General features: G+C 33.3%; 1 protein-coding gene across 1 annotated transcript; it reads right to left on the bottom strand.

Annotated features, from left to right (window-relative positions):
• Nucleotides 1–5,956: 5,956 nt before the first annotated feature.
• Nucleotides 5,957–6,463, bottom strand: LOC120177653. The gene has a single exon (XM_039183729.1). The coding sequence runs from the start codon at nt 6,461–6,463 to the stop codon at nt 5,957–5,959; it is 507 nt and encodes a 168-aa protein (XP_039039660.1).
• Between the last annotated feature and the right edge of the window lie 9,807 nt (nt 6,464–16,270).

Below are 16,270 nucleotides of genomic sequence, written 5' to 3'. Positions count from 1 at the left end.
TCCACTAGATCTACTCAAGTGTAAAATGTATCTGATTATGAACTTTTAGAAATAAAAATTACGATTGTTTTTAACGGTTAAAGAAATTGTCAATTTTATAACTAGAAGTTCGATAAATTAATATATGTCGACATCGTTTTATGCCCGGGTGGAAAAAACTTATACGACTTAGAGGTTTTTTTGAAAATATTTTGAAATGTGAGGAGTCACCACCAACCATTTAAGGTGCGATTGGAAAATCATAAAATCGAGTAATTTTAATAAAATATTTTTATTATAAAAATACCGAGTTTGGGGTCTGTGAAAACTATAAATCAGGTTTGGGAATCGGTTATGCTTATAGAATGATTAGCACCCCCACAACGCCAAAAAATTGGTACCTAGTTGATTACCATATATTTAAAAAAATTGGAAATCCGGAGTTCTAACTTTATTTAATAAAAATTCACTATTGATGCACAGCTGAAAAGAATGTTCTTTTATTTAATCCAATAGTGTTCGCCCCTAGCATGAATGTGGAAGATCAACTATTATGCACAATAATCGGACATTGCCTCGATTTTAAGAAATCATGATGCGGTTTTGAAAAATATGTTAACCTACTTCGGGAATCACTAGTAGTCACCACCTGAGCATGTTTGCTGGAGATATACTATTAACTCCTTAACAAGTGAACATTGTCTTAGGTTTTAAAAACTTGTGCAGTTAATCAATCTATTATAACCTAATTTTACTAGATGAGTTTATTAAAGGATCTCCTAACTTAAAGTGTCAATTTATGAAGATTAAAGATCTTAAAGGACTAATCCTAAAGTGAGGACTCTAATATTAATCCTAGTTGATTTTAATCAATTAATGAGTCGAATAATCAAGATGATCCCTTGGGCATTTAGGCGAGGGCCAACTCAAATTACTCCCTAAATTGAAGGACTAAGGTTGAATTAAAACTAAGTGGAGGCTCTAATTGACCTAATTAATTATGTCAAATAAATATAAAAAATTTTGAGGACTAAAGTGAGAAAAGACCTAAATCTATGGGCTAAAATTAAAAAAAAAAAACTAATTTACTAACTGTGGAATAAATTAAAGAAAAGCTAAATCTAAAAGTTTAATCTAAAGTAAAAAAAAACTTGTTCTAAGACTAAATCATAAAGCAAGAGACAGTAGGGGCTAGTCATAAAAAAACAGAGTTAGAGGGGCTATACATATTATTAAACCATGTTATGTCTTTAATCTATGTGAAATGTTTTTAAATTTACGTCCATAATAAAACCATATCATGCAATATATAATACTTGGAAGGTGAAACAAATTATAATAATTTGAATATACATTAAATATAAAAACACACATACATGGAATATAATATATTCATACCATAATAAATGATATGCTAAATTAAAAGGAATAATATACGTGAATATAATATCCCTATATATATGACGTGCATGCATTTAATACAAAATATTAATGTAAAAGTCAATAGACATTGAAAAGGTATCGTATATAATATTAGAAAGAAAAGAATCGAATAAATAAAAAATAAAAAATATTAAATATTAAATTAAATAAATCCAAAATTAAAAATCATGATTCGAACAATCTGAATTTTTTTAAGAAGTTAGATAATAAAATAACAATTAGTGTTCCTAAGCAAAATAAATTAAAATGAACAATAAATAAAAAGTGATTAAAATATGATGAAATAAATAATCAATATTAAAGAAAGAAAATTGCAAAAAAGGACCAAAATGAAAACAACAAAAGTCAGAAAGCTATAATTGAAGGAAATCAAAGAACGAGGTTTAGTGACCAAAACGCAAAAACACAGACATTTTTGGAGGACTAAAACATGATTTTTCTTTTTTATATGCCAAATATGAACTAATAAACAAAAATGCAAAAATTACAAGATAAGACCAACAAGATTAAAACTAAAATCAAAACAGTCCCTGTAGGTGATCAAAATGCAAATACGCGACAACTTTCTGGGGACCTAAGAAACTTAACCCCTAAACTCCTATTATAAACACACTTTTTTGTCTGAACTCATTTCTAAGCTGAAAACCTAAAAAATTTTAAACTCTCTCTCAACTCTTATTCTCTCTTCCTAACCGACAACCTTACCAAATCCCAACACCACTGCGTCGACCACCACTTCAACCACCACTCACGGTGGCCAGAGTTCCTAAAACTACCCAAAAAAACTTAAACACCTAGATCTACCCACCTAGACACAAACCAAAGTCAAAACCCCTAAGTAAGGCCTAGATTCCCCCTAAAATAAGATCCGACCTTTAGGTTTCTACTACTCCAAAGAATCCCCTGACGACACGAATCTCTCCCTTCTCTGGTAAACTCTTTTACCCCTTTTAATATTTTTTTATTTGAAACTTACTGGAAAAAAAAGAACAGAAAAATTTACCTTGATTTTTTTGTATTGCTTTGTGAGAATGAGTGAAAAAGGGATCCCTTTTACATGTTCTCTTTTGGGGTTTAATACCCGAATTTTACAAAGATAAGATACCCATTTTTTTTTACAAAAATAAGACCTAATCTCTACTTGCTCCTCTTAAAATCAATGTTTCCCTCTACACGAGTTGGATTTCATTTTTAATGCCCTAGATTTTTCGAGGTTTTGTTGAGATCTCTGATGAGATTTGGTTTGGCTAGGCTCCGACCTGAAGATGGCTTCGATGATCAGCGCGGTTGGGTGACGAGACAGATCTGGAAACGGTGACTGGAATCGTTTGGCCGCGGTGCTTGCTTTGGTGATGATGTCAGTAGCTACTACATTATTTAGGGTTAATGATGAAACCCTAATACTATAGTTGATATAAACCATTAGATTAGATCTGATCCAATGGTTTTGACTTTTGATGGCTTAGGTGAAAAACACAAAACCCTAATCCACATAGTCTCCTCTTATTGGCTTCTGGTGTTCTAATTTTATATTTGGGTTTGGTTTTGTATGTAAATAATAATAATAATATTTTATTTATTTGTAATAATAATAATACTAATAATATTAAAAATGGGTCGGGTAAAAATATGGTGATTACATCTGCCCCTCTTTGTTCATTGCTATAAACGGGAATAGAGAAAATATATAAAAAACCATTTTTATCCATCATGAATTGTTAAAATTCTTAAGCTACAAGTTCTTATTATTATGAATTCTTCACTCTCACGGGACAAACTCTTATTTGGAAACGTTGATTCATCTTTTTCTATGATGAAATCGAGAAAATGTGACCCTGATCCAACTCCTTATGTAATATATGAGTCAAGGTTTGAACAAGTTCTTCTCATTATGAACTTCTGATCTGGAAATGCTGATCCACCTCCTTCTATGATAGACGATCAAAGTTTGAATAAGCTCTTCTTGTTATGAACTTCTTCTCCCTCGTCGAATGAGTTCTTCTCATTATGAACACTCTAATAGAAATTTTGATTCACCTTCTTCTATGATGAAATCAAACCAAGAACAAGTTCTTCTCATTACAAACTTTTTCTCTCTTGCTAGACGAGTTCTTCTCATTACAAACCCTTCATTGGATGAGTTATTCTCATTATGAATTCTTTATTTATTTACCTCATTGTGCAAAGGATGTGTCAAGTTCTTAACAAGTTCTTTTCATTATGAACTTCTCCTTGTCGGATGAGTTCTTCTTATTATGAACCATTCCTTAGAAATGTTGATCCATCCTCTTGTGCGTTGGATGTGATTAATCTCTCTATAATAATTTCTTGCGTCGAAACATAATATTTACTGAGCTATCGAGATCCTGTCAATCATCCAACAATTTTTAAAAATGAATGTATATGTTCCTATTTTGCAAATGCCTATATGCATGTATGAGGTCATTTGGTATTGTAAATCCCATAGTCTTGACATGTTTGTTGCGTTCTTTGTATTGAAGCTTCATCTTTGCACCAAACGATTTCGTCCTCTCCTTACCCCTCCTCTAGGTTTTCTTAGGGTATTGTTGTTTCTGAAATGTTATCTTGTGGTCATTCTTTATTTCTTATTGAGCTGTGAACTACTTTGGATTCTCTTCATTTGAAAGGTTAACCAAAGTAATACCAAGAAATCTTTTGTTTAAATTGGGCTATGTTAATCTACATACAAAATGTAGAAAACACGAATGCATTTAAAAATTGAATTGATAAATCCGAAATTCATTAAAAATTTGGGAGTTTACAAAATTATGGCAATCACACAAGACGAAAAGTAAAACCCTAAGAGTAAGGATTAATGTCGTAATGATCCCTAGCAATAGCATGTTTGAGTCAATCAACTTGTTGTAATCTTGAGCACTGAGGTGAGATTTTTTCTGAAGGATTTCAACGTTGTAAAGAAGTCTGCAAATGTGAAGCTTCTTCCGAGATATTGAACTTACGAGATAGTTTAATTTTCGGATGCCTAACATCAATGCACTTGAGCTTTCTTTTCAGGTTTTCAACTTAAATATTTCCATCGGTTTCAAGACGTTTTTGCGAGCTTACTCCTTGAACCTCTTTTTTTAAGCGTAATATTTCTTGACATAATTTGAATTTATCGAGTTCTTCAATACTTTTCCATCCATTTCTACCAAAATCAACGCTCATTCGGAGAAGGCCTTTTTGATAACGTATGGACCTTTCTAATTAAGGATCCATTTCCCACATAAATCTTTGTGAATGGGTAAGATCCTTGTAAGCACTAGATCACCCTCTCAGAATTCTCTTGGGCAAACCCTTTTATCATGAGTTCACATCATTCGCTTCTGGTACATTTGCCCATGGCAGATAACTTTCAATCTCTTTTCTTCGATGAGGTTCAGTTGATCAAACCAAGCTTGGGCCCACTCTGCTTCATCTAGTTCTACCTCTCTCAAGACCCTTAGTGATGAAATTTTAACCTCAATAGAAATGACTGCCTTTGTTCCATAGACCAAAGAGAAATGGGTTGCCCCTATCTATACTATTGTTCGGTAAGCGTATAGAGTGAATGATGCTTCTAATACCAATCTCTATAGGTATCAATGATCTTGGTAATGGTTTTCTTGAGGTTTTTATTTGTAGCTTTTATTGTCCTATTCATTTTTTGGCGATAAGTTGTAGAGTTGGCATGCTTTATCTTGAACTACGTACATAGCTCGTCTATTATCTTGTTGTTCAGATTAGTGGCATTTATCAGTGATGATCCTTTCTGAAAATTTATATCTACAAATTATCTCTCTTTATGAATCTGCAGACCATAGCTCTTGTGAAGTGGAGTAGGAAGCAATATTCACCCATTTAGTAAAGTAATTAATTGCTATTAGGACGAAACAGTAACCATTTGATGGTTTTGGCGTGATTTCCCCAATAATGTCCATGCCCCACATAGAAAAATGCCATGGTGCTGTCATTACGTGTAGGGGTGATGGCGGTGCATGAATCTTATATGTGTATATTTGACACTTATGGCACCTTCTTGCATGATCAATGCAATCAATGTGCATCGTGGCCCAATAGTACCCATATCTCATAATTTTCCTGAACATGGATAGACCGTTTGCGTTGGTCCCACATATTCCTCCATGTACCTCTTTCATGATGTTTTTTTCTTCACTATCAATCACACATATTAACAGAACTTGGTCACTACTTCTTCTGTATAAGACTCCACCGTCGAAGAAATATCCATCTACCATTCTTTGGATCATCCTCTTGTCAATTTAGGATGCACATGATGGATATGTTTGCTATTTATATACTATACGATGGCATGGTACCATGGATGACCATCTATTTCTTCTTCTATACTGCAGCAGTATGTCGGGGCATCTTACGTCTGCCTCTTAATCGACATAATGTCTATATTCTTACTTGCTTTAAACATGTTAGCTAGTGTAGCTAGAGCATCGACCATTTGGTTATCTTTGCAAGCAAGATAGTTGAATGTCACCTCTTTAAACTCCTTTATTAATTAAAGGATCAAATTTTGATACTTAACCAATTTCGAGTCTTTCGTTTCCCACTCTTCTCGGAGTTGGTATACTACTAGTGAGGAATCTCCATGTACTCTAAGCACTTTGACTTTTCTTTCTATAGCTTCCCTTAATCTCATAGCACATGACTCGTATTCTGCTATATCGTTGGTGCAGAAGAACTCGAGCCTACTCGTGAAAGGGTAATAGACTTCTTTCGGGGAAATCAACACTGTCGTAATTCCTCGTCCTAGAGCATTAGATGCTACATCAAAGTAAAGCTTCCAAGATTTATCATTTGAGACGTCATTCTCTTCAACCAAGATACTCATTAAGTCTTCATCGGGAAAATTAAAATTCAGAGACTCATAATCTTCTGAAGCACGACTTGCGAGAAAGTCTGCTATGGCACTTTCTTTTACCACATTCTGGTTAACATGTACAATATCGTATTCTGATAACATCTGCCACCTAGCCAATCTTCCTGTTAGAGCTGGGGATTCCATAAGGTACTTCAATAGACCGAGTTTGGATATCAACCAGGTGGTATGGTACAACAAGTACTGTTTGAGCCTTTTGAAAGCCCATACCAATGCACAACACAGTTTCTGGATTGGTGGGTATCTGGTTTCGCAATCAATGAACTTCTTGCTCAAATAGTAAATGACTCTTTCTTTTCTTCCAGACTTGTCTTGTTACCCCAACACATATCCCTTTGAGTTCTCGAAAACTATTAAGTAGAGAATCAGTGGTCTCCGAGGAACATGCTCTACCAGGATGGAAGCGTTAGATAGATATTTCTTGACAACGTCCAAGGTCTCTTGGCATTCGTTATTCCTGAATTCAAGGCTATTCTTTCTGAGTAACTTGAATATCAGATCACATTTTTTAGTTAATTGAGAAATGAGTCGAGATATGTAGTTTAGCCTCTTGAGAAAACCTCAAACTTCTTTCTGAGTCTGGGTGGAGAAAGATCTTGAATTATTTTCACTTTATCAGGGTCAATTTCAATTCCTCTTTGACTCACTACGAATCCCAAGAGCTTCCCTGATGTTACTCCAAATGTGCAATTGACTGGGTTGAGCTTTAGCTGATACTTCCTTAATCTCTGAAATAGTTTCCTCGGATTCAAAATGTGCTCATCCTCTGTTCAAGATGTAACACCCCCTAACCCGTACCTGACCCGGATACGAGTCTGAGGTGTCACATTGACTTATCAAAACATTTACTTTTACAAAATACCCAAGATTCAGTTTGATATTTCTAATAAAACCATTTATTTTCTATGATATAAAACATATGTTTTTACAAAACTGATCAGAGCATATCTAATACAAATCTTTTAACTACATGCCAACAAGATTCTATATATAACAAAATACATGTTATTCATTTAGGTTCTGATCCGACCTTCGGTAAGGAGAAACTAATCTATCTTGCTCCTCTTAGCTTCTCTTCCTGATTTCCTGAACCTACGTGTGAAACACTCACACGCTAAGTCATAGACTTAGTGAGACATATAAATACATATGTAAATTATCAAATGCATATACATATCATGTAATACAACGTCATACTGATATACATACTTTCTCATATAACAATTACATACACACATGCATGTCACCATTTAGATTTTCTCATACTCTTATATGATTATGCTTTCTATCTCTTATCTCTTGTTCATATGATCTCTTATTTTCATATTCTATATCTTATAACATGTTCTTACATCATCATATGAGTCATTAATATTCATTCATATATATATATATATATTCATTAACATATATTCATGTACATCCCATAGCAAATGCCATAACCCATAACACACATTCACATATATCATCATATAAAACATGTAACTCATTTCTCATTACAACTCACATTTTATCGTTATCTTTTTGGTTAGCCCATGCACACTATTAAGAACTTAAGGTATGTGAGTACATAGAGGTTGTGCACTATGCTGTCACAACAGCTCGTATAATTCCCACTAGGGGCGCGTAGAATTTGTCCCGTAGGACCAATATGTCCCGTAGGACCACGTAGAACACATATGTCCTGTAGGACCACTAGAAGACATATGTCCCGTAGGACCACGTAGAACCCTCGACTCTTGGCATGCTAACTATACCTATATCTCTCATAACACGTGACATGGGCATTATCTTTTACCTCATTACACATTCACATATTCATATCACATAGTTCTTTCACATAGCTCTTTATCACATTTCATATGATCACATAGTCACGTAGTTTACTTTCACGTAGCATTTTTCCATGAAATTCACATTATTCATCCTTTTCACACATGGTCACATCACATAGTTCTTATCCCATTTCATATAATTCACATATACCTTTTTCTCATATGCATATAATCTTATAATTCATATTATTTCTTATCTTTTAACGTATATTACATATGCATGTAATCTTATGACTTATTATCAATATCTCATAGATCACTATCATACAACACATTTTCGCACATACATTTTCTCATACAATCCCTTCATTCAATTATAACATCTAATCTATCTTATTATACGAACATGTATTCACATCACTCATTTAGCATACATAGCATATCACGTAACATTCTAGTAGAAACAGATATAAGTCATATCACTTTCACATATATATTTCATCTCATGGGATCACATAACCTATTTTCATACATACATACATTTACATATGTCACATATAAAGATAAATTCAATCAATTAAACATATGCATTTACTCATATACAATACATTTAGCACCATATCACTACATGTTTATGCTTCAGTTATCACTATATGTTTATGCTTCAGTTATCACTATATGTTTATGTTTCAGTACCCCTGATCACATAATATTGGAATTAGACTCATCGCAAGTCTTAATTCCCTATACATAACGTACACTTAATATCATGTACTCACCTGGTCTCAATGAACACTCATGAGCTCTTGTTCTTCCTTGCGTATCTTACTCTGCCGACCTATCCGAATTTTGCTTTCAATCGATGTCTACACAATCATAACTATCAGTATCCATTTGATATACTATAATCTATCATTTCTTAGACTTAAATAAATATTTATTCTATTTCCATTGAAGTGCATCGGTACACTCTACAGTGTATCGATGCATCCCTTTACATGTGCATCGATGCACTACCCCTGCATTAGTACACAATTTACATTCGATGTTTGTATTTTAATGGGGTGCATCGATGCACTCCTTATGCATCAATGCACTAATTGCATTCGATGTTCATTCATTTGAGAGTGCATCGAAACACATTGAAGATGCATTGATGCACACTACCTAAAAATTACATCTTAAGCACGAAATTCACTCTCTTTTGAGCTCCAATCTTCATGTTTCACCTCCTTTAATATTCCTAACTTTCATACATATACTTGTACTCATTTTTACTCAATAATCGCTTCTTTAACCTCCATATCCTCTCCTCCTTATGAATTTCAAGAATCATAACCAAATTTTAACATGTTACAAATCCAATTCTAACACTTCATACATGTTAATTAGATTGATGATAAGTTAAATTCACTATTAAACCTCATTAAAGAACCCTCTTTCAAGATTTCACTTATTCCTCTCTTTTCATTAATTACCTCTATTCTCTTCATTTTATTGTTTCAAAACAATTTAAGCTCTCCTTAAGCTTAATTATCACCTAATAATCAAAACGCAACCTTAAATTTAACCAGAAACTCAAAAATCAGAAAACTCACCTTTAGCTCTTGGTTTTCACGTGTGAAGGAAGAAGAAAGATGAAAAGAACTCTAGAAACCACTTTGTTTCCTTTTCTCTTCCACATGTTTAATATATATCCATCTTAATTATTTTCCCTACAAATGACCCTTTTTCCCTTCAATTAATCTAATAATTACTAACATCTTTCAAGTAATATTTCCAAATAATCATTGAACTATTCCACTCTTCTACTTTCGTCACCAAATTCTGAAACTTTACGATTTAGCCACTAACCCATAGTTTAGGATGTTACAAATCTTCCATCCTTTTAATAAAATTCGTCCTCGAATTTTCACTTTATAACCAGATGAATCAATCATTATATACAACCCTATTTTATTACTCAATACATATCTCTGTTTACCGATCTTTATCACCTTTCATAACTTTTATAATCAACTTCACTTATACAGAACCTCATTCTTTACCATTTCTTGTACTTGTACTTTCCTTCAAATCTTGCAACTCTATCACCTTTACTACATTACATTTCCATAATCAACATACATAATCTTATCTCAATCCACACCATACTTAGTTAGCTTACCCTGACCTCATCTTCTAATCCTTTAACTTTAATACACTTACTATCATATAACTCTGATTGACATCACCAGTTCTTTTAATTTAAATCATAAACCTTCATCGAATTATTCATATACATCTTTTTAGTCGTAATTATCTCCACCATAATTTACTTAACTTATCAAATTCACATTCAATTTCATACACTATGTGATTTCCATTGTTCAAACTTAACATTCTAATTTCCCTTGTCTCATAAACTGATTACTGATGTATTCATTCTTAAACTATTCTTATCAATCCTTAACTTTACTCAAACATATTAATCCTCACTTCCTTCAGTATATCACATTGCTATAATCCAAATATACAACTGTATTCAGATTCACTTCATATTTAGTTATCACAACCTGACAATCTCTTAAAATCTTATAACTCCAATACATTTTTCGTCACATAGTCTTGTTAGCCAACGCTGACTCTTTCCATCTTAAATGTAAATCCTTATCATATACACACTATTGCTTATACATAATACTATCCCTTCGTTTCAAACCCATAAGCTCTGACTTTATACATCTTATACGCTTGCCACTAATACAGTTATTCTTGAACTCTTCTACCAATTCTCACTGCATCCTTTGATCTTTTAACGCTCTTATGGTGACACTCGTTCACCATATTTTATATTATCCACAAAATAACAAAATTGTTCCATATCACTTTTCCAATTCAAAATAATGAATACATTCTATCATTATTCTGATATGATTTCAACTTTCTGAAATCAACATTTAATCTTACGAGGCACTTCCTGATGTATCAACTCTTCATCCTACCTGGCCAGGGCAGGTGAATTCCTATCATAATTAGGTTTACCTCTCACTTTATTTCGAAACTATTGCAATCATATTTCTACTATATCATACAATTCTTATTCTATTAGCAAGACAACATACTCCTTACACTATCAGATCAGAATTTTTTTCACTCTATGTTGGCATGTACACATTTTTAAAACTCCTTTACATTCGGTTTAAGCCTAGAATCGGCTAGACCTTTGCTCTGATACCATTAAATATAACACCCCAACCCGTACCTGACCCGGATACGAGTCTGAGGTATCACATTAACTTATCAAAACATTTACTTTTACAAAATACCCAAGATTCAGTTTGATATTTCTAATAAAACCATTTATTTTCTATGATACAAAACATATGCTTTTACAAAACTGATCAGAACGTATCTAATACAAATCTTTTAACTACATGCCAACTAGATTCTATATATAACAAAATACATGTTATTCATTTAGGTTCTGATCTGACCTTCGATAAGGAGAAACTAACCTATCTTGCTCCTCTTAGCTTCTCTTCCTACTTTCCTGAACCTACGTGTAAAACACTCACATGCTAAGTCATAGACTTAGTGAGACATATAAATACATATGTAAATTATCAAATGCATGTACATATCATGTAATACAACGTCATACTGATATACATACTTTTTCATGTAACAATTACATACACACATGCATGTCATCATTTATATTTTCTCATACTCTTATATGATTATCCTTTCTATCTCTTATCTCTTGTTCATATGATCTCTTATTTTTCGTATTCTATATCTTATAACATGTTCTTACATCATCATATGAGTCATTCATATTCATTTATATATATATATATACATTAACATATATTCATATACATCCCATAGAAAATGCCATAACCCATAACACACATTCTTTCCTGTAACATATACACACATTCACATATATCATCATATAAAACATGTAACTCATTTCTCATTACAACTCACATTTTATTGTTATCTTTTTTGTTAGCCCATGTACACTACTGAGAACTTAAGGTATGTGAGTACATAGAGGTTGTGCACTATGTTGTCACCACAACTCGTATAATTCTCACTAGGGCCACGTAGAATTTGTCTCGTAGGACCAATATGTCCCGTAGGACCACGTAGAACACATATGTCCCGTAGGACTACTAGAACACATATGTCCCGTAGGACAACGTAGAATCCTCGACTCTTGGCATGCCAACTATACCTATAGCTTTTATAACACATGACATGGGCATTATCTTTTACTTCATTACACATTCACATATTCATATCATATAGTTCTTTCACATAGCTCTTTATCACATTTCATATGATCACATAGTCACGTAGTTTACTTTCACGTAGAATTTTTCCATGAAATTCACATTATTCATCATTTTCACACATGGTACATCACATAGTTCTTTATCCCATTTTATATAATTCACATATACCTTTTTCTCATATGCATATAACATATTATTTCTTATCTTTTAACGTGTATTACATATGCATGTAATCTTATGACTTATTATCAATATCTCATAGATCACTATCATACAACACATTTTCGCACATACATTTTCTCATACAATCCCTTCATTCAATTATAACATCTAATTTATCTTATTATACGAACATGTATTCACATTACTCATTTAGCATACATAGCATATCACGTAACATTCTAGTAGAAACACATATAAGTCATATCACTTTCACATATATATTTTATCTCATGGGATCACATAACATATTGTCATACATACATACATTTACATAGGTCACATATAAAGATAAAATCAATCAATTAAACATATGCATTTACTCATATACAATACATTTAGCACCATATCACTACATGTTTATGCTTCAGTTATCACTATATGTTTATGCTTCAGTACCCCTGATCACATAATATTGGAATTAGACTTATCGTAAGTCTTAATTCCCTATACATAACGTACACTTAATATCATGTACTCACCTGGTCTCAATGAACACTCATGAGCTCCTGTTCTTCCTTGCGTATCTTACTCTGTCGACCTATCCGAACTTTCCTTTTCATCGATGTCTACACAATCATATATTGATACTATAAATATCCAATTGATATACTATAATCTATCATTTCTTAGACTTAAATAAAGATTTATTCCATTTACATTGAAATGCATCGGTACACTCTACAGTTTACCGCATCCTTTTGCATGTGCATCGATGCACTACCCCTGTATCGGTACACAATTTACATTCGATGTTTGTATTTGAATGGGGTGTATCGATGCACTCCTTAGGCATCGATTTACTAATTGTATTCAATGTTCATTCATTTGAGAGTGCAACGATACACATTGAAGATGCATCGATGCACACTACCCAGAAATTACATCTTGAGCACGAAATTCACTCTCTTTTCAGCTCAAATCTTCATCTTTCACTTCCTTTAATATTCCTAACTTTTATACACATACTTGCACTCATTTCTACTTAATAATCGCTTTTTTAACCTCCATATCCTCTCCTCCTTATGAATTTCAAGAATCATACCCAAATTTTAACATGTTACAAATCCATTTCTAACACTTCATACATGTTAATTAGATTGATGACAAGTCAAATTCACTCTTAAACCTCATTAAATAACCCTCTTTCAAGATTTCACTTATTCCTCTCTTTTCTTTAATTCCCTCTATTCTCTTCATTTTATTGTTTTAAAACAATTTAAGCCCTCCTTAAGCTTAATTATCACCTAATAATCAAAACTCAACCTTAAATTTAACTAGAAACTCAGAAATCAGAAAACTCACCTTTAGCTCTTGGTTTTCACGTGTGAAGGAAGAAAAAAGATGAAGAGAAGTCTAGAAACCACTTTGTTTCCTCTTCTCTTCCACGTGTTTAATATATATCCATCTTAATTATTTTCCCTACAAATGACCCTTTTGCCCTTCAATTCATCTAATAATTACTAACATCTTTCAAGTAGTATTTCTAAATAATCATTGAACTATTCCATTCTTTTACTTTTGTCACCAAATTCTAAAACTTTACGATTTAGTCACTAACCCATAGTTTAGGATGTTACACAAGATTTTTCAATCATGTCGTCCACATATACTTCAATTTCTTTGTATATCATGTCATGGAAGAGGGTCACTATTGTTCTTTGATAACTTGCCCCAATATTTTTTTCAATCCGAATGGCTTTACCTTATGTAGAAGGTTCCCCACATAGTCACAAATGTAGTTTTCTCTATGTCCTCGGGACTAATCTAGATCTGATTGTAGCCAGAGAAATCATCCATAAATAAGAACCATGCATCATCTATTGTGTTATCCACTAGGATATCTGTATGAGGTAGAGGAAAATTATCTTTGGGGCTAGCCTTGTTGATATCTCGATAATCCACAAACATGTGGACTTTCCCATCTTTCTTTGGTACCGGGACTATATTGGCCATCCATTTTGGATATTTGGCTACTTGAACGAAACCCGCGTTAATCTGTTTTGTTACTTTCTATTTAATTTTTAGCAGCATCTCTAGCCTCATCCTTATGAGTTTTTGTTGAATGAGATTGCATTCAAGCTTTATTGGAAGTTTCTGCACCACTATGTATGTACTTAATCCCGACATATCCTAATATGACCACGCGAAGATGTCTATGAATTCTTGGAGAAAGTTTATCAGTTCTTGTCTAATTTCTGCGGATAGATTAGTGTCAATCTTTAGTTCTATTTTTTCCTCTTCCGTCCCCAAATTCACAATCTCAGTTTCTTCTTTATGAGGTAATGTTTATTTATATTATCTTTCTACTAGTTTTAGCAGCTCGTTAGGAACATCACAATCTACCTCATATCCATACTCATTGACCTCTTCAAAACATATAGGTCGCACTAAATTCATCTCATGATTGGACTAAAAAACATTCGTGCTATTGACATTGTGGTGCCATCTACAAAGAAAAATTTGATACACATTTGGATAATGACCGAAGGGTATAAATGTAAAGACTAATGAATGAATGAATGATGTAAAATGCATAAAATATAAAAGTGATTGCCATTTTGGAAACAAAAAAACATCTTCATTAATATGGAAGTAGTTTTGAAATGATCTACCCTTACAAAAGATCCCCTAATACTCTCAGACCTAAGCATAGGGGTGGTTCCAGGTATTACTTTGAATTAATCTTAAAGACTACAGGGAGATCCTCTATAGTCCAGTTGCTCAATTTTTCACCTGGGAAGCAAGGGTAAAATCATCCAGATATTTTCCAGGTTCATCTTCAGAGATCATGTTAATGGACAAACCTTTCACGACCTCAATAAACATTTTTGGCTCTCTTATCTTCACCTCGTCTTTGAGGGATTTGTTCTACTGCTGCTCCAAGCCATACACCCCTCAGAGCCTAAAAGTGTGATTTAGAGGAGGGAATAACATACGTTCCTAAGAGGCATCTTCCCCTATGAGTTTGAGAGTTTGGGCTTTCTTGCCTCGACCTTCTTCCTTATGTCTTTGTCTCATTGCTGATATGTGGGTTTATATATGAGCCCAAAGCAATCATTCTTCATTTTAATGAATATGGGACGTATTATCCCTTGTTGGTTCTTTCCCAAACCTTTTTCAACCTCATCTCTTCTCCCTAGAGTTTGTCTGACAGATATTTTGGTGTAGTTGGATAATTTGTGTTGTGGAATCTCACTCCCCTTAGCAACGTAGGTTGCATTGAAAAATTCTAGAGCCATAAAAGAGCACTCCAAAGTTTTCTTATTAATATTGATGTATGAGGCATTGGTTGTTACAGAAGCGATAATTTCTTCTTCGACTCCGAGGCTGACCAATCATCCATTGATGAAAAACTTTACTTTATGGTGTAGAGAATAAGGGACCACCCCAGCAGCATGGATCTATGGCATTCCGTCAGGAAATTGTAGGTACGATGTATGTCCATCACCTTAAAATCAACATTGTACTAGACGAGTCTGATTAGAATGATATCTCTATTTTACCCATTACATCATTTCGTGTTCCATCGAATGCTCTGACGACATGGTGGTAGTCTTTCAAATGGAAGATATTAATGGGTAGCCTTTGTAGGGTAACTAATGGCATCACGTTTAGTGCAGACCCGTTATCAACCAGGACTCCCGACAACA

This window comes from Hibiscus syriacus, unplaced genomic scaffold, assembly GCF_006381635.1.
Source record: "Hibiscus syriacus cultivar Baekdansim isolate YM2019G1 unplaced genomic scaffold, ASM638163v2 tig00003454_pilon, whole genome shotgun sequence".
NCBI lineage: Eukaryota > Viridiplantae > Streptophyta > Magnoliopsida > Malvales > Malvaceae > Hibiscus > Hibiscus syriacus.
This window is presented reverse-complemented; position numbering and strand designations above follow the sequence as displayed.